This window comes from Camponotus vicinus, unplaced genomic scaffold, assembly GCF_025532165.1.
Source record: "Camponotus vicinus isolate PSW18456_S1 unplaced genomic scaffold, iyCamVici1.0 SCAF_6, whole genome shotgun sequence".
NCBI classification, from domain to species: Eukaryota; Metazoa; Arthropoda; class Insecta; order Hymenoptera; family Formicidae; genus Camponotus; species Camponotus vicinus.
The window spans coordinates 12855128-12875550 of record NW_028141978.1 but is presented as its reverse complement, the minus strand read 5'-3'; the positions used below and the strand labels follow the sequence as shown (position 1 = coordinate 12875550).

At 30.1% G+C, this 20423-nt stretch overlaps 1 protein-coding gene across 2 annotated transcripts; it reads right to left on the bottom strand.

The window, feature by feature from the left end:
- Window positions 1-784: 784 nt before the first annotated feature.
- On the bottom strand, window positions 785-18469 carry LOC145972631 (protein son of sevenless-like). Of its 2 annotated transcripts, XM_083101370.1 has the most exons (19): window positions 17902-18469; window positions 11716-11853; window positions 11425-11642; window positions 11178-11358; window positions 10802-11051; window positions 10479-10700; window positions 10038-10398; window positions 9766-9955; window positions 9435-9671; window positions 9189-9344; window positions 8926-9108; window positions 8635-8752; window positions 8270-8559; window positions 8013-8190; window positions 7785-7945; window positions 1587-1718; window positions 1294-1511; window positions 1051-1227; window positions 785-919 (listed from the first exon to the last, which is right to left on the bottom strand). In XM_083101370.1, exons 1-18 carry the CDS (start codon window positions 18031-18033, stop codon window positions 1053-1055), a joined length of 3540 nt encoding a protein of 1179 aa, XP_082957496.1. In that variant the 5' UTR covers window positions 18034-18469; the 3' UTR covers window positions 785-919; window positions 1051-1052. The 2 variants fall into 2 exon arrangements, with proteins under 2 accessions (XP_082957496.1, XP_082957497.1); XM_083101371.1 differs by lacking the exons at window positions 785-919; window positions 1051-1227; window positions 1294-1511; window positions 1587-1718 and adding an exon at window positions 5137-7358.
- Between the last annotated feature and the right edge of the window lie 1954 nt (window positions 18470-20423).

Below are 20423 nucleotides of genomic sequence, written 5' to 3'. Positions count from 1 at the left end.
TAATGGAACGGTATTTTCTCTGGCCTCTAGAATAATGTTCTCCTCGCTATCTTGTTCAGCAAATTTATACAAGTGCGCAGGAGGTAGCCGTAATGGATATTTCTTTTCTTCTTCCAAAAGGATACTATCCAAAGTCCTTTCTAACATACTTCTTGATTTTAACGTCATTAAATCCGCCATCCAATTGTTTTTATCCTCAACAGATTTAGCAATAAGAATAACATTAGGATGTTCTCTCGATGCAATCTCAAAAGCATTTTTCAACTCTGTAAATATATATTATGTATTTGCATTGCACGAAAATTTAACACGATATGCAAGTAAAATTTAAATAAACATTTTTTTTCTTCGGTATTTTTTCTATCAATAACATCAACTTTTCTAATAAAAAATTTCTCTTCCAATCGGAATTCACGTTGGTGAGTAGGATGTTCATCAAATGCAACAATATCCGTTGCAACATGATCTCTTGTATTTGGTTTACACAATATTAGTAACTCATCGAATAAGAAGACTTTTCTGTCGGTTAATCCTTGTCCATTATAAGCCACTTTCTTCAATGTATCCTCTGTAAACAAAAATTATCGATATATAAACGTTAACAAGTCTGAAGATAATATTTGATTATTATTGACACATGTAATTAAAGAATGTTTTATTTTTCATTACCTCTAATAAATTCACCGTAACAGCACTGCCCAATATCTTTTTGATCCCAGCCGTCTACAATTTCTTGTATTTCGCTAATCTTTTTTAATGCCGCTTGTCTTCTCGCTCTACACTGTATTAACAATCTCGTATCTTTTTTGGGAACACTCGTCACAGATTTTTTCAATTCCATCTGTAACGGTCTTAGCAAATCTTGTACTTGTCTCAGAGTTTCGCGCTCCTCAATATTAGGGGCAAGCGTACATAAAACCTAGAATTTAAAAAAATGGAAAGTAAAAAATTGTTTCGAAATAAGGGTAAGCAATCTTGTATACATATCTGCAATATACATATATCCTTGCATACATATATATGCAATGAGTGAAATATAATAAATAATACCTTTATGTAATTAAAATACATGAAGCAGTGCCATATAGGCTGCAATAATAGGTCTGGCAATAACATTTAATAGCTTCTCTAATACTATAGTCTGTTTGTAAGGCTGCATTAGCTTCCAGTCTTGATAATAAATTTAGAAGTTCCCGATTAGCTGGGCTATTAATATCTCTTGCGTATCTAACAAAATATAATTAATAAAAAATTTATACGCGTGAAATATATCGTATAACATGCGATACATACTTTATATAAACATCCAATTCTGCCGTTTTTGCTAATGCTTCAAAGTATGAACCAATTATAGACATTTGTCCCGTTTCTGCTATTTCTATTAATTCACAATTGTCTTTTAAACTGTCGAATAATGTCACAGTAATTTTATAAATATCTGTAATATTACTAAAGAGCGTCTCAAGTTCATTCTTATCTTGCACCACCTTCATAATTTCTTCACGAAATACCTACAATATGAATTAATTTAATTATCGTAAATTAATTAACTTTTCCAAAATAATCAAGTATATTTAATATATTACTTTGATAATCATATGCAGATCACGAATGTAATGTCGTTCGTTATGAATGAGATCTCGCACAATTTCCTCATAAATCTTTTTCTGATACTCAATTCTACCCATATTTGGAAAGACCCTTTGTAGCTGGAATTGCTATCAATAAATTATATTATTATTATAAATAATAATCTTTGATATTATTTTTTAAATGTTTACGTAAAGAAGGAAAATAGAATAAATAGAATATAAATATATATATATATATATATATATATATATATATATATATATATATATATATATATATATATATATATTAATATTTAATATCTTACAAAATTTTTCATAATAATATAATCCCCTAAAAAAAACCTTATAAAGGTAAAAAAATACGCCAAGTACATAAAAAAAAAATCAAAAAATCTAAAAGAGTGATAAAAATAAAACATTTAAAAACCGATATGAGATCAATACTATTAGCCAAGTACAATAAATTATGTGATATTAATTCGTAATCGATACTAAATGAGTTAAGATTACTTTAATTCCTAAAGCATTTTTTATATGATATATATAATTTAAAAAAGTTTTACACAAATTCTAAATCGCATAAATGACCTTCAGGTCGAAGTAAGATATGAAAACTTAGCGTGCTCCGTATTTAAATCATATAGTTTAAAACAGGAAAAAGCTAAATTTTTGATGGGCCCAATGTAAAATTTAAAATTACACTACGGGCCGCGCACGCGCGTAGCTAAATTTCGAAGTATATATCTTATCTCCTCTGTATTACTTGGAAATCATCACATAGAGATTAGGCAAAGTGAAATCTCTTTTTTTATGAGTTTTTTTATTTTCTCTGCAAGTAAAGTTTAATTGTTGTAAGTCGGATTGAAAAGCTTCGCAGGTCGTTTCTGACCCACAGGCTGCCTGTTGCATATTTGTAGTCTAAAGCTTATTTGATAAAAATGTAAATTGTATTTACTAAATGAAAGGATTAACAAATATATATTGTATATATGTACATTGTATAATCAAATTTTTTATTTTATTCAAGATATGTAAACGATGGAGCGGGAGGGGGGCACGCCAAGTTTTCATATCTTACTTCGACCTGAAGGTCATTTATGCGATTTAGAATTTGTGTGAAACTTTTTTAAATTATATACATTATATAAAAACTGTTTTTTTCTTTATCAGGCCGGAAACTTATCACCCCACCCTCGTATATATATATATATATATATGTATATATATATATATATATATGTATATATATATATATATATATATATATATATATATATATATACATATATATATTTTCTTTAATTTGATGTTAAATAAGTTTTGCTATAAGACAAATTTTTAAATTTTTAAATTTTATAGGAGAAAGAGAATTTCAAAATATATGATATTTTTCGAGAAATCTAATTACATTTTTATACAGTGTATTCAAAATCTTGAAGGCACAGGTTCGAATATTCTGCGAAAATCCATTCCGTGAAATTACCAAAAAACTTTGTCAGTGAGATGTAAGCTAATTGCAAAGAAATATCGCGTACCAAATATGCACGAAAGTGTTGATTGGTGTCAGTAAGATGATTAGTCACTTCAGGTTGTATTTTCTCTGTCGAATCTATTGTAGTAGATTGCATGAGAACGCCTAGCAGATCATAATACCAGTAAGCCATGATCGCAGGCAAATGTTGTTCTACTCGATGCGACATCGTTCTACGATTACGAATTATTTTTGTTACGAACAATATTATACGGCCCTTTCGTCTTTCACAACAATTGAAATATATTATATATCGATCTCAATCTCACATCGCTTTTATAAGTTCACATACATCACACTCGAAATATACTTGTGTGCGCGTAAACTGTGTCTTTTTAATCCGGAAGAACCACTTAATGTTGGCAAGTCTTCGAGATATCATAGCTATACTAAAGAAATTTACTAAAGATATTTAAAGATATTTATATAAAAATATTGACCACCGATGCAAAAACAGGAACAAAAGAAATCAATGTTTTAAGAATTTAAATTAGTTTATTCGAAATTTCAATTCCGAACTCGCGATTGAATATGCTCGAAATTTCACGGCTAGCTAAGACGGCTTTTGTTGTAAGAGAACTTTGCGAGTGTTCTGCTCGAAAGCTTAGCGATTTGAGGTCACAATAAATTAATCTTCTAACAGATAAACAAATCTTATCTGAAACATTTTTTGATATGAGAAATAACCTCGAGGTATTTTGTGTTGAACAGATAAAATGGCATACCCTTCATTGATGTATAGTGACCAATTTAACCCCTCATATCTCAGTAATAAAAAGTATGCTCAATCTGAAATTTTTAGGGGATGAATGTTTGATGATATACAATCATTTACCACCAAAATCGTATCAAAACTCGAGGTCCACGAAACGGGCGATTTTTGCGATCATTCTTCCACTATGATATGTTATTTCGAACCTGCAGAATGAGTCATAAATCGAAATAGAGAAGAAGATTCTCCGTCTCATAATAAACCGAAATGATTCAATAACTTCTCTTATTTGATTGATGCTCTCTGTCATTTATCGAGAAAAATGTGTTTAAAAATCTGTCGAATAGGAGCATACACAGATATTCATTATTTATTTATTTATTAAAAATGAGAAAAATTCCTTGGTGTAACAAGTGGATAATTACATGATGAATAACAAGAATGACAATTAAAAGGAAAAAAATAAATACAGAGAAAAAAATACGAAGTTATTATACAAGACAAAACTAATAAAGAAAAAAACGATAAATGTTAATAATTTAATTAAATTATAATAATTTGCCGTAGTAGACATGTTTTCACATACTCCTAATGCATACGAATCACATTCGTATAATCTTTGTTTGCGTCATATCACTTATTCAATTGAACTTTATCATAGCGAGATGTGACAGTTAATACCCATATTAGATATTTCAATACAATAATGTACAAAATCCTCATAATAATAAATAAGCCGTACCATTTTATCACGACGAAGACAAGACAAAATTAACAATAAAAGAAAAAGAAGCGAAAAATATTAATAATTCAATTAAATTATAATAATTTGCCACACAGATGTGTTTCCATCATATACTCTTAATGCACATACCATATCCGTATAATCTCCATTATCAAGTCATATATCGCTTATACAATTGAAATTGACAGTTAATATACATGTTAGATATTCCAACACAATAGTATAGAATCCTCATAACAAACAAGCCGTAACATTTTATCGCGCTTAAAGAAAAATATAATAGCTGTAGTAAAATCAGTTCGTCGAATTTTAATCAAATGCTATAATCGTAAGTGATTGATCGATTTTAATTTTCGCCCGCACTACAAAGTGTCCCAAAGCTATTAACTTTTCCTCTTAATAACAGATGCTTCTTCTACTCAGAAATAATTTTGCTTAGCGAAAATATTAAGAGTCATCAATAATTTCCGAATTTAATGATTGAGAAACTTTTCACAAATTAAGTTTTGAATGAAAAAGTTCAACAAAACTTCTTTAATTAATTTTAAAATAGAATTTTTAATTTGAGGTTTAATTATTTAATAATTAATATTTAATAATTAATTTATATAACTCGCCTACTGAAGATCTAGTAGGTTACATCGATAGTTCTCTATCAGAATTCAATACTTCCGATTATCGCGAGAAGACATGGACGAACATCCGGAGATATGTCAATACAGAGGCTACAGAAACGGTCCGAATGATCCCAAAGAATTCGCTATAAAAATTTATAGTCCGCAATATTGGCACGTTTTCGCTGCACGTTTAGCCATCATCGTTGTTTTCAAGCACGTTGTAAGTACGCGATAGATATCTTTCTTTCAATAACGAAGCGATGTAAAAAATTTTATTTTACAGGTTTTCGCACTCACGAGAAAGAGATAAAGGGAAAGGAGGACGAGGGTGATTTGATTTCGGTTTTGAGAGAAGCCGGTAGCATCGGCAGAGGAAGCTGGGCCAGACGACTCAGCAAACTAAGCGACGTTTCGTTCACGGTGATGTTAGGCATAGCAAGCGCAGCGATAGCTCTACGGCATGGGAAATCCCTTAGTGATATTCAGGAAAAGAGGGGAGGAGCGTTGATTGTATATAATATATACATTCCATTTTCATAACGTTCGATTATGTGTGAGAATAATAAGGAAAAAATAAAGCCAAATGTGCTATATTCCCTTCATTCCCAAATAGTTTATAATTCAAATTCCATATAATAAACTGACATGTTTCCAACATTCTAGTCTTTAGTTATTACGGCGCGCATTTCTCCACACGTAAGAATAAGATTATAACAAAATATTTCACGCAATATATCTTTTTATTTTAGAAAAAATTACCATATACTCTTTAAGAAATCGTTACAATTGTTATCATATAGAGAATATATTTATTATGTTATATGTATAAATATGTATGCATGTAAGTATGTATGTAGATTTTGAAAAAATTGAGGATTAAGAAAATGGAGCATGCCAAAAAAGACGTATTTTTCCAAAATTATCAAAGAAAATGTGAGGAAGAATTTATTAATTTATTAATCGCTTCTCGCGCCCAATTGCAATGATAATCATATTCTGTAAATTTTTATAATAGATTCTGTAAATTTTTTTATCAATCGGATAAAAAGAAAGAAATGCTTATATTTAAAAATTCTTATATTTAAGGCGCAATTTTTGTGACAAGTAAGTAAATTCGCGTCCGACAGTTATTAAGACGGAGGTGGTTTATATTGACACGTTTATAAACGAACGGAGCAAGTCTTTTAAATATCAAGATGAAGCGAAGAAAGAGACCTTGCCATCGAGATTAGAGATTTTATATTTATAGACAGTTCATCTGACTAATTTTTTACGAAAAGCCGAGTATTGCATTAATTTTAAGATTTCGTTTGAGAGATAAATTTGCTCGATGACACGATCTCACTATGTTTAAATATGCGTAGATGGTACAATTCATTAATATCAATAGCGTTGTATACATCAAATTTAATGATAATAGAACAAGATCAATAAGAGATTCGCTGTTACTACTAATGTGAGTTGGCGTGTTAATTATGTGCGCAAGAAGGATGAATAATATAATATTACGAATATAACGACAAATATGTCCACATTATTGTGTTTCATATGTTCATTTTAATCCCCCAAACAAGCAAATAATAAAGCCAATCGTAACTGTGTAATATTATGTAAACAAAGCTTAATAGCGTATAATTTAGAGAGAAAAGAATTAGGTAATCGATAAATTAAAAATATAGTCAGACGTTTTTTCCTAAGAAAAAAGATTATGCTGATGATTACGTACTGACATTCAAGATTAGAAAATTTTGCAGATACAAAACGATAATTATCGGATATATTATTAAAGCGATTGCAATCTGGCTAACGGTAGAATGCATCATCTATAGTATCTATACTCGTGCATTAATCCGGAACATTCTCAAAGTTATATGTCTCCATTAAAAATATTCTATAATAATTCGATCTTGTTTCATATATCGTTGAGTTTATTCTTGATCATATCTATCTCAGATGACATTTTACCCATCTCGGATGAAATTTTACCTATCTCGGAAAAAATTTTAATCAATAACTCCTTAATGTTAGAGGAGTCAGTGGAGACAGATTGTATTGAGCTGGCAACAACATCCTGTTGTATATGTAAACACTCGTCCTGAGTATTTTGAAAGAATGATGTATCATCTCTCGGTGAAAAAATTGCGTATGTTTGTCTTGCCTATATATTTGAAAGTAAATTTCTTAGATTTTCTCTATCGTACATATGTACAACGATTACTTATAATATATATATCGCGATGCAAAGATATCTATCTCTAATGTAATATCAAAATATTTTTGATAAATTTGATGCAAAATTAATATATATACATATTTATCAAAGACTTTAATACTATGTAATACATTATCATGTAATATATATATTGTAAAATGATATTAATAAATTCATGTTTGACAAATGCTAAATAAAAATAATAACTTGATTATATTTAAAAATATGTTTATAGTTAAAAATATGTTTTATTACAGAAAAAAAATTTAAATGTGCATTATAAAGATACTTCAATATTGAATTAGTGATAGATGTTAATGTGGAAACTCATTCAATTAAACGAGAAAATTTCAGTTAATCTTGGAATCTTACTTGTTGTAAGGATTCATCCAATGAACTTGCACTTTTCCATTCTTTTGATGATGGAGATGTTGAAAGTAGTGTAGAAAGTATGTTAACTGGCGGCGTTGGCATTTTACTGGAACTTTCATATGACGGACTAGATGATCCTGGAGATAAAACCTCAAAATATTCTACAATGCGTGAGAAAAGGTTTACAGTCGTAATCATTGTTAAATCGCAGTAAGCATTGATGCATACTTAACAAGCTGGATAAGTTGTGGTCTCTAATGTTTGGAATATTTGCGATTGGCGATGTTTCCAATAATTCGAAAGGAGATGCTTCCAGAGGAGAGGGTTCGCTCAATAGTCCACACCCCCACAAATTATGATATCTAGTATACGGTGATGTTAAGTTTATCTCAGGCCATTTACGCGGCTGTTGGAACAATATTTTTTGAAAAAAGGACTAAAAGAGAATAATTATTTATAACGAATAAAATATATAGAACATTTACGAATTGTATAGGTGCTTCACATCTCCTTGACTCTATCTTTAAACTTTCGTTATATAGATAAGTGTCTATATTCTCATCTGACATGTCAGGATCAAAAAGACACATATTTTCAATATATTGTCTTATTTTAGGCTCCACAGAAAGACAATAAGGTTCATTTTGGTACAGCTGTATTTCACCAATTATTTCTGTCACTTTTCGCCATTTATTAAAATTGATAAGGTCCGGGCTTTCCGATAAGTAGTCTGGATTTCCTTCTTCAATATGTAGAATATTAGCCAAATATATACCTGAGAATGCGTGAAAAAAAAATTAAAATCATTTTATAATAAATAAAAGAATCATTGTCACTTTGTGATACTTACCTAAGAATGGTACACAAGGTGGATTGATCAATTGTAACATTTCTTTATATTTACGACAGTAATTGTAATTAAACTGTCGCGCTTCTGTTAAAGCATATTGCAATTCTGCTGATAATTGCTATGAAAATAAACACATGTTAAATGGAGAATGGTATGACGTAAAAGAATTTTGAAAAATATATAAGCGTGAATATACATATATATGAATTATACATATTTGGTTCGGAAATGTTTTTCAAATTTTGCAAAATTTTCAAAATTTGCGAAACTTTTTTTGCTTATTATACATACTTGAAACGTAAATTTTAGCCTACAAACTGAAGCCGAATCCATAGCACTGACAATCGCCAGAACGCCATTAAAATTATTGAGATCTTGTAGCGCCATCATTATTTCAATTGCACGTGATACGATGGCTACTCTTTCTTTAAAATTTTGAGCTTCCACTATTATTTTCTGCAGCCATCTTGTAAACTATCAAAATGCAATACAAAAGTCTAAATTATTGCAATGTTTGATATACTTTCGTGATGATTTGAAACACAAAAGCTTACATTTGTCGTGTGTCTTATCATTTTCATTAAATTCGGTGACCTTTCGTTTTTGTCTTCCTTTGCCCATACACATCCCACTAACTCAAAAGACTTTACTGCACTGTACAATTCAAACTCCAATAATGTTAATTGTCTTGCTAATTCAACAGGATATATCTATAATCGACAATTTATTTCTCAGTATGAATGATTTAGTGACTGATAACTTTCCTTAAAGAAATTACAACATTAAAAATTTTCATGTACCGTAAGTATTCCATAATCTTCCTTATTTTCTGGAATTTCAAGATGCGATTTAATCGGTGGAGGATGATTCTTAAAATGTAATGTGATAAGTTTTGATGATTTACGCTTCCTTTCTACAATTTTTAATAATAAATTAACCCATTTCTGTACAGATGGGCCATTAACCGTTTCTAAAAACGATTGCAATGTTTCTAAAAGTTTTCCATCACGTTCGAAATCGTAAAAATGATAATCCATCTAATGAAAAACAGTAAGTACTTTAGAAAAAACAGTGTTTTAAAAATTGCGTAAAATTCATGGAAAATGGGAAAAATATATATGTATTACTAACCCAATGTCTTAAAACATTTAAAACTCTAAACTGCACCGGATAACAGAACTCTATTTTGTATCTTTTCCAATCCTCTCTCTCCGTCGTTTTACATACAGATATTTCTTCTTTACCATAAAACAATGAAGGATCTGGTATGTCAAATCTTTCTATCAGTAATGTCAATAATTCTTGAGGTGAGCAAAAACTTCTATAAAATAAATTGTTAAAAATTAGCAATTTGTTACTATATATTTGTTTGTAATATATGTATCTGCAATGCTGTTACTTACCTGTAAGTAGTAAGGAATGTTCTTACAAAAGCAGGATCAGCATATGTATGATAAGTCAATCTCTCCACTAATTTTATCAAAGTTGCACCTTTAATCAATGGAACACCATTTTTTCTGGTCTCTAGAATAATGTTCTCTTCACCATCTTGTTCAGCAAATTTATACAAATGAGCAGGAGGTAGCCTTAATGGATAATTCTTTTCTTCTTCCAAAAGAATACTATCCAAAGTCCTTTCTAACATACTTCTTGTATTTAACATCATTAAATCCGCCATCCAATTGTTTTTATCCTCAACAGATTTAGCAATAAGAATAACATTAGAATGTTCTCTCGATGCAATCTCAAAAGCATTTTTTAACTCTGTAAATACATATTATGCATTTGCATTGCACAAAAATTTAACACGATATGGCAGTAAAATTTAAATAAACATTTTTTACCTTCGGTATCTTTTCTATCAATAACATCAACTTTTCTAATAAAAAATTTCTCTTTCAATCGGAATTCACGTTGGTGAGTAGGATGTTCATCAAGTGCAACAATATCCGTTGCAACATTATCTCTTGTATTTGATTTACACAATATTAATAACTCATCGAATAATAAGACTTTCCTGTCGGTTAATCCTCGTCCATTATTAGCCACTTTCTTCAATGTATCCTCTGTAAACAAAAATTATCGATATATAAACGTTAACAAGTCTGAAGATAATGTTTGATTATTATAGACACATGTAATTGAAGAATAATTTATTTTTCATTACCTCTAATAAATTCACCATAACAGCACTGCCCAATATCTTTTTGATCCCAGCCGTCTACAATTTCTTGTATTTCGCTAATCTTTTTTATTGCCGCTTGTCTTCTCGCTCTACACTGTATTAACAATTTCATATCTTTTTTTGGAAGACTCGTCACAGATTTTGTCAATTCCATTTGTAACGGTCTTAGCAAATCTTGTACTTGTCTCAGATATTCGCCCTCTTCCATGTTAAGGATGAGCATAGATAAAACCTGTGATTTATTGAAAAAGATGGAAGGTAAAAAATTGTTTCGAAATAAGCGTAAACAATCTTGTACATATATGCGATATATCTTGTATACATATATATGCGGTGAGTGAAATATAATAAATAATACCTTTATGTAATTAAAGTACATGAAGCAATGCCATATAGGCTGCAATAAAAGATCTGGCAAATAACATTTAACAGCTTCTCTAATACTGTAGCCTGTTTGTAAGACTGCGTTAGCTTCCAGTCTTGATAATAAATTTTTTAAAAGTTCCCGATTAGCTGGGCTATTAATATCTCTTGCGTATCTAACAAAATATAATTAATAAAAAATTTATACACGTGAAATATATCGTATAACATGCGGTACATACTTTATATAAACATCGAATTCTGCCGTTTTTGCTAATGCTTTAAAGCATGAACCAATTCTAGACATTTGTCCCGTTTCTGCTATTTCTATTAATTCACAATTATCTTTTAAACTGCCGAGTAATGTCACAGTAATTTTATAAATATCTGTAATATTACTAAAGAGCGTCTCAAGTTCATTCTTATCTTGCACCACCTTCATAATTTCTTCACGAAATACCTAAAATGTAAATTAATTTAATTATCGTAAATCAATTAACTTTTTCAAAATAAAAGTATATTTAATATATTACTTTGATAATCATATGCAGATCACGAATGTAATGCCGTTCGTTATGAATGAGATCTCGCACAATTTCCTTATAAATCTTTTTCTGAGACTCAATTCCTAACATATTTTGGAAGGAACGTTGTTTATATAACTGGAATTGCTATCGATAAATTATATTATTATTATAAATAATAATCTTTGATATTATTTTTTAAATGTTTACGTAAAAAAGGAAAATAGAATAAATAGAATATAAATATATATATATATTGTAAGAGTTTCGAAATTATAGGATAAATTTTGACTAGCGATTTCTGGGATGCGTGAGGTCGGAGTGGGGTGTAGAAACGGAGCACCATATACTGTGCGCCGCTCAGAGAGAAAAAAAGCGATTCGATAGCGAACGGATCAAGTCGGCTTTCTCGAGCATATCTTTTCACTGTTCGCGAACTAGCCAAGACGGGCTCGAAGTTAGGCGAAGTGGTCAAGTCGGATCTAATCATTATTAATCACCACTCGCAGAAGGTTTTCGAAGCCGCGGAATCCGGTGCGTATCGTCGCAGAAAGGCCGTGCACATAGCCGCGCAATCGAGAATCGCCGTTTATCCGCCATTTTCCGGTTCGGTAATCGAAGGAGTGCTTTCTCAAACTTTTCAATATTAAAGATTTAATCAAGTAAAAGAGACTTAACATATCTCCCGTCACGATTCCTAACACCAACTGAATTCTTACAATCGAATACCTTATAATAATAATATATATATATATATATATATATATATATATATATATATATTATTATAATAATATATATATATATATATATATATATATATATATATATTATTCTTACAATCGAATACCTTATAATAATAATATATATATATATATATATATATATATATATATATATATATATATATATATATTTTAATATTTAATATCTTATACAATTTTTCATAATGACGTAATTAGTGAAATAATTTATGTATAAGAATTAAATTCTTTATATTAATTATATTTTGCAAAAAGTTCAAAAAGTTTAAAAAGTTTAAATCCAAGAAGAAATTTTTTCAATTATGCTGTTTATAATATTAAACATCTGTTTAAAGAACAGATAAAATATCGGTTGCACGTAATTAGTTTTTCAAAATTAATTATTTTGAACACTTTACGTCATATAAAATAGATCTGTAAAAATATTATTTGATATACATTGCATAGTGCACTTTATTTGTGGTTGGCATTTGTATTTATAAAGAATAATTAGGAAATTTTCTCTCAAGACTGTAATGTTATCTCCCTCTCTGTCTCTCTTTCTCTCTCTTAAAAGAAGTTGATATATATTTCTTACTTTTTGTTCATTTCAAATACGATATATATTAAGTAATTAGTCACGTAATTTGATTTTTTATTTATATACTTTGAACAAGAAAATTAGGAAACATTTTTATAGAAACTGTAATCTTGTAGAAGTTTTTATTTTCAATAGAATTTTGAATAAAATTATTGGACAATTATTAGTAACATTTTTTCCAAATTTATAAAATTGTTTCAAATTTGTTTATTAATAATTAATGAAATAAATTATCTCATTTTTTTATGATAATATGATTATAAATAACATTATGATAATAATTGACAAACATTACATTAATTTTATTTTATCATAAATTATGTATTAGGGCTGTTATTTTTGACAATTTCGAAGATTCGAAGCTTCGAATTTCGAAGGTAACTTCGAAGCTTCGAAGCTTCGAAATTACATTTATGCAAATGCGAATTTATATAAAAAATGATGAAAATATTCTGAATAAATGTGAGTTAATATACAGGGTGAGTCAAAAATATGTTTTAAAAATTTGTGAGCGTGTTCCTGGATAAAAAGGAAGAACAAATGTTCATATGAACATATGGTCGCAAATGCTTTGTTGTCGAGATAATGGACATAAATCAGCAGTATCAAATAATGCTTTATTTGAACATCTCTTATAAACAACAATAACAAAATTGTAAACGTTCAAATAAAGCATTATTTGATACTGCTGATTTATGTCCATTATCTCGACAACAAAGCATTTGCGACCATATGTTCATATGAACATTTGTTCTTCCTTTTCATCCAGGAACACGCTCACAAATTTTTAAAACATACTTTTGACTCACCCTGTATATGCTCACACGCAAAATTATTCTTGAATTATAATTTTGAAGTATTAAGAAATAAATGCTCTTTGAGACTTTTTACCCACTCTATATGTATTTATTAATGTTTTCTTTTGCCTCTTTAACAATTTCTTAATTTAAAATTTTATAAATTTTTCATATATTCTTATTTTTATAAAATTTTTAATTTAAAATTTTTTATAAAATTTTAATATAAAATTTTATATACTTTTTATACATTATATATACAGGGTGGGGCATTTATAGTGACACAAGCAATTTTTTTGAAAACGAAGCGAGATATAAAAAAATGTTTCAGACAAAAGTTGTAGGGTTGAAGGGGGCCATAAGATGGTATCATTGGTTTAACCTTGAAAAGTCGTTTGAAAGTCACGTGAAGGTCACCTTCAATTTTTTAAATGGAACCCCCTATTTTTTATTACTTATTCTTGTAGCATATCTCGAGAACTTTCCAAAACACTATAATAAAGTATTTCTTTATTGAATACTTTTCGAGCTATGAAGCTTGAAATAATCTTTTAATTTTACATAAACCATAAAATATCTAGTAAAATATTCATTTTTCGATTATCTTACCTTAATACTTTTATTCTACAAAATAATGAGAGGAATCAATTGGTGTAAAGAAAAAACATAGTTGTTTCGAAGAAAAAATATGTAATTTGCAATTAACAATTACATATTTTTTCTTAAAAATAATAAAAAATAATGGTGTTTTGGAAAGCTCTCGAGATAAGCTAAAATAATATGCAATAAAAAATAGGGAGTTCCGTTTAAGAAATTGACGGTGACCTTCACGTGACCTTCAAATGACTCTCCAAAGTCAAATCATTGCCACGATCTGATGGCCTCCTTTAAGCCATACAACTTTTGCTCGAAACATTTTTCCCAATCTCTTTTACTTTAAGAGATATTCAGCTGCATCACTTAAAATGACACACTTTGTATATATTCTATGTTTTACTATTTTTATTTTTATCTTACAATAATATCAATTATTTTATATTATTTAAGCCTTATAAATAAATAAATATATATATATATATATATATATATATATATATACTTAAATGGCACACATATCACACCTCGTATATCACTCGGTATTTATTTACACGCGTTATCATGCGATTGTCTTTCTTCTCCTTTGTAAGAGGGACTTGACAGGACATTTTGAGAGCAGTCTCAGTCGCTTGTGGTTATTGTATGCACATCTCTGTACAGCCTCTTTGAAGTAGATTCATGTAAATCTTCGAATGAAATAAAATTGCAATCGAGATTTATAGTGTGAATATCAGCAAACTGAGAAAATGAAGAGCTGGGTATGGCAGTATTGTTTGAAAGCTACTGACGGCCAGTCAGCAACTTGTGAAATATGTGATACCGTACTTCGAACACATAATTCTACAAGCACTTTAATAGATCATTTAAAAAAAGTTCATTCTTTAACACCAAACGAAAATGCAAGGCAACAACGCGTTTACAAAAGAAAGTAAGTATTATTTAGTAAGTACTATTTAATTTTCAATTTGATTATCATTTAAATAATACAATAAATAATACATAATTTACATATTTTTAATAATACTATAAATAGTATAAATGATACATAATTTACATGTTTTTAATAATACTATAATACATAATTTACATGTTTGCCTCATTTATAGCGTACAAGATAGCACGGATATGGATGATCCAATGAAAGGATCTTCTTCTAACACAAGCAATCTTTCTTCCATTAATCCCACCACTGTACCACAAAAACGCGCACGCACGGTTACATCTCTTAGCAAAGAACGCCGCGAGAAGATCACACAAGCGCTAGTTAAATGAATTGCATTTAATCGATTGCCTTTTAGTTTTTCTTCAAATCCTGCTTTTAAAACATTCATGAAAGAAATCGAACCTAGATACAAATGCCCGTGCAGTCAAACAATACTTCGCCGTTTACGTATTCTTGAAGACGATAAAATCGAAGATCCAGCACACATTAGATATGTGTGAATTTATTGCTCTTGATACGGATTGTTGGACTTCTCGATCTCAAGAAGGTTACATGAATATAAATGCTCACATTTTAAATAACTTATGGGAGCCAAAAATCTTCACATTAAACATGCAAGAACTTAGCGAAAAGCATACCGCGGAAAATTTAGCTGACAGCTTACAAAATATTGCTGCTGAATGGCAAATTGACACCAAAATTGTATTTATTGTCCATGATAATGCAAATAATATTGTTGCTGCAGTGAACATGATGAATGTTGAATTTAATTGTAGTTGTGCAGCACACACGATAAATTTAGCCATGAGGGATGTGCTGAAGGAAGATAATATTTCCATCGTGCTTGCTAAAGGAAGCAAAATTGTATCTCATTTTCATCATTCTGTTATTGCTTCACAAGCTCTTGCAAAGAAACAAGAACAATTAGGCTTACCTTTATGAAAGCTGATCCAAAGCGTTCGTACTTGATGGAATTCAGATTTGCATATGATTGAAAGACTTATAGAGAATCGTGGCGCTATTACAGCTGTTCTTGCGGATCGAACGCTGATAATTTCTTTGCAAACCAAAAATTTAAAGATAAATGAAAATGAATGGAGTATGCTCGAAAATTTAATACCAGTTCTTAAACCACTTGAAATTTCAACTACGGTATTATCCGGAGCCCCATTATCAATGGTGCGTCCAGTAATTCGAACTGTGATTGCCAATCACCTTTCTTGTCAAACTGAAAATATATCAAAAGCGTTGGCAGAGGCACTATCTACTCGTTTTTAGATGGAATCGCAAGGAGATATATTAATATATCAAAAAGCATCGTTTTTAGATCCTCATCATAAAGATCTCCAAACTGAGCCAATTTTACAACAAACCGCGATTAGAGAAATGATCGAATTAAAAGCAAAATCTTTTACTCCAGTAGACTCAGAGTCAAGTGCACATTGTCAAATAGTGCATTAGACTTTCTTTTTAAAAAGCCTGTAAATACATATTTAACATCCGCTCAGCAGATTCAATTATATCTTTGTGAGCCACAAATTGATATTAATATGGATCCCTTTCAATGGTGGAAATCACATGAAAAAAATTTTCACACTTAGCTCGGTTGGCGAAAAAATATTTATGTATTCCCGCGACATCCGTTGCATCGGAGAGAATTTTTTCAGCTGCAGGCAATATTGTTTCGTCACAACGGAGTTGCCTTGCCTCTGAAAATGTTTCAACGAGTGTTTTTGTATTTCAAAATAAATTCTTATTAGAATAAGTAGTCATGTATTTTTATTTTTAAGAAGAAAATAAAATACATAATTTTGTAATTTTTCAAAAAATTAATTGTTGGTTATATTATATATTATTGAAAAGGATCCATATTATTATATGAGAAGAATATATAATATAATTAGATTTAAGAAAATATAATTTTTGGAGAGAAATATGGAACAAATAATCACTATACAGGGTGTCATGAAAGTGATCATTATTCTAAAAAGTTAAGGTAGATTGGCTCAAATTAAGAAGGAAGGACTTGTACTGTTTTGTGATATTCGCAATAATTAACGAAAAATTAAATAAAGAAGTATACTCACGCAGATTGGCCGATATTCTTTATTTAATTTTTCGTTAATTATTGCGAATATCACAAAACAGTACAAGTCCTTCCTTCTTAATTTGAGCCAATCTACCTCCTTACTTCGTGACCGCGAAAATTTCCCTGACACCCTGTATATATATTCTTTTTTTATTTTTTTTTAAATTTATTTCTATATATTCTTTTTTATTTTTTTGATGTTAAGTAAGTTTTGCTATAAGACAAATTTTTAAATTTTCAAAATTTATAGGAGAAAGAGAATTTCAAAATATGTGATATTTTCGAGAAATTTAATTACGTTGTTATAAAGTATATTCAAAATCTTGGAGGCACAGTTCGAAAATTCTGCAAAAATCCATTCCGTGAAATTACCGAAAAACTTTGTCAGCGAGATGTAAGCTAATTGCAAAGAAAATATAGCATACCAAATATTCACGAAAGTGTTCATTGATGTCAGCAAGATGATTAATCACTTCAAGTTGTATTTTCTCCGTCGAATCTTCTGTAGCAAATTCCATAAGAACGTTACACAGATCCTGAAGCCACAAAGTCGACATGATCGCAAGTGTCGTTTTACTCGATATGAAGTCGTTTTGCGATCTCGATTACGAATTATTTTTGTTACGAACAATATTATACGGCTCTTTTGTCTTTCCCAACAATTGAAATATGTTATATATCGATCTCAATCTCACATCACTTTTATAAGTTCACACTCTAGATATACTTGTGTGCGCGTAAACTGTGTCTTTGTAATCCAGAAGAACAATTTAATATTGACACGTCTTCGAGATATCACAGCTACATTAAAGATATTTATTTAATCGTCGATGCGAAAACAGGAAAAGAAATCAATGTCTTAACAATTTAAATTAATTTATTCGAAATTTCAATTCCAAACTCGTAATATCTGCTCGAGTATACCCGAAATTTCACGGCTAGCTATTTTGTTGTAAGAGAACTTGGCGAGTGTTCTGCTCGAGTCAAAGCTTCGCGTACGTATTCCCGACGAAATTTAATCACATGCTACGATCTGAGAGTCACCAATCAAAGACGATCAGTACCAATCAAAGACGATCAGTACCAATCAAAGTTTTTATCGTCTGATTCAGATCTATTAGCCGAGTAATTTCCACCATGAGTTTGACTGATACATAAAGTAAAATAAAAAATACCGAGGAAAAAAATTTAAAGCTTTTATTGCTTGAGCGGAACGTCTCGTTTTTGAAAACACACACACACAAAGTTAAAATAATAATAAATTTCATTATGACATGTGTTATTTCGAATCTACAGAATGAGTCATAAATCGTAATAGAGAAGAAGATTCTCCATAATAAACCGAAATGATTCAATAACTTTTCTTATTTGATCGAAGCTCTCTGTCATTTATGGAGAAAAATGTATTTAAAAATCTGTCGAGTAGGAGCATACACAAGGATAATCATTTTTTATTTACTTATTAGAAGTAAGAAGAGTTCCTTTGGTATAACAAATGAATAATAATTAATGTTATGACAAGAATAACAATTAAAAAGAAAAAAATTTAAAGAAAAAGAAATACAAAGTTATTATACAAGACAAAACTAATAAAGAAAAAAAACGAAAAATGTTAATAATTTAATTAAATTATAATAATTTGCCACACAGATGTGTTTCCATCATATACTCCTAAAATGCACGTATCCGTAATCTCCATTATCAAGTCATATATCGCTTATACAATTGAAATTGACCGTTAATATACATGTTAGATATTCCAATACAATAGAATCCTCATAATAAACAAGTCGTAACATTTTATCGCGTTTAAAGAAAAGTATAATAGCTGTAGTAAAATTAGTTTGTCGAATTTTAATCAAATGCTATAATCGTAATTGATTGATCGATTTTAATATTCGCCCACACTACAAAGTGTCCCAAAGCTATTAGCCTTTTAATAACGTTCCTTTTAATAACAGATGCTTCTTCCACTCAGAAATAATTTTTGCTTAGCGAAAATATTAAGAGTTATCAATAATTTCCGAATTTAATGATTGAGAAACTTTACACAATTTCAGTTTGGAATGAAAAAGTTCAACAAAACTTCTTTAATTAATTTTAAAATAGAATTTTTAATTCGAGGTTTAATTATTTACTAATTAATATTTAATAATTAATTTATATAACTCGCCTACTGAAGATCTAGTAAGTTACATCGATAGTTCTCTATCAGAATTCAATACTTCCGATTATCGCGAAAAGAGCGACGTGGAGGACGAACATCCGGAGATATATCAATACAGAGGCTACAAAAACGGTCCGAATGATCACAAAGAATTCGCTATAAAAATTTGTAACGGATCACCTTTTCCGACGCCGCGGATCGGCTCGCCGGAGTCAGGATTCGGGAGAAGGGGAGAAACCAACTTGTGCGATCATTGCGATTAATGTGTATTTATTGTGTTATGAGAATATGTACAATGTATGTGTATGTCTGTGTGAATGTCAATGTATGAAAACTATATACTACGTGTACAGAGAAAATAATAAGCGAATACCACGGCGCGTGCAAGCGATATCTAGCGGGTGCACGGAAAACGCACACCGACATATCGCACCAACATATCGCAGGTACTGGACGGCACGGAACACGGAGCTTACTTCTACGGGGCCGAAAATTACGAACGCGTATGAACGATATCGGAGCGGCCATAGGAACACGTACTTAGGTCTACGGGGACACGGAAACACGGAGCCTAGGACTAGCGTACTGTCGACGGGGTTCTGTGTCAGGACGGCTCAGTTCGCCGGAGACACCCCGTGGAGTCAAGAGAAACCCTGACTCAGACAGGTACAGGAAACCGGAGATACCCGGTGAATCGAGAGACATATTGTCTCGGACTGGTACTGGAAAACCGGAGACACCCGGTGGATCGAGAAACACCTCGACCAGGACTGGTATCAG

Bases quoted from the DNA above. Each gene is read 5' to 3' on its own strand.
- LOC145972631 (XM_083101370.1), bottom strand. From the start codon at position 18,033: ATGTCGACTTTGTGGCTTCAGGATCTGTGTAACGTTCTTATGGAATTT. The intron at 8,560-8,634 runs GTAAGTATCACA...ACGCATTCTCAG, and splicing joins ACCTTGTGTACCATTCTTAG to GTATATATTTGGCTAATATT. The intron at 1,228-1,293 runs GTATGTATCGCA...ATATTTTGTTAG, and splicing joins GAATTGGATGTTTATATAAA to ATACGCAAGAGATATTAATA.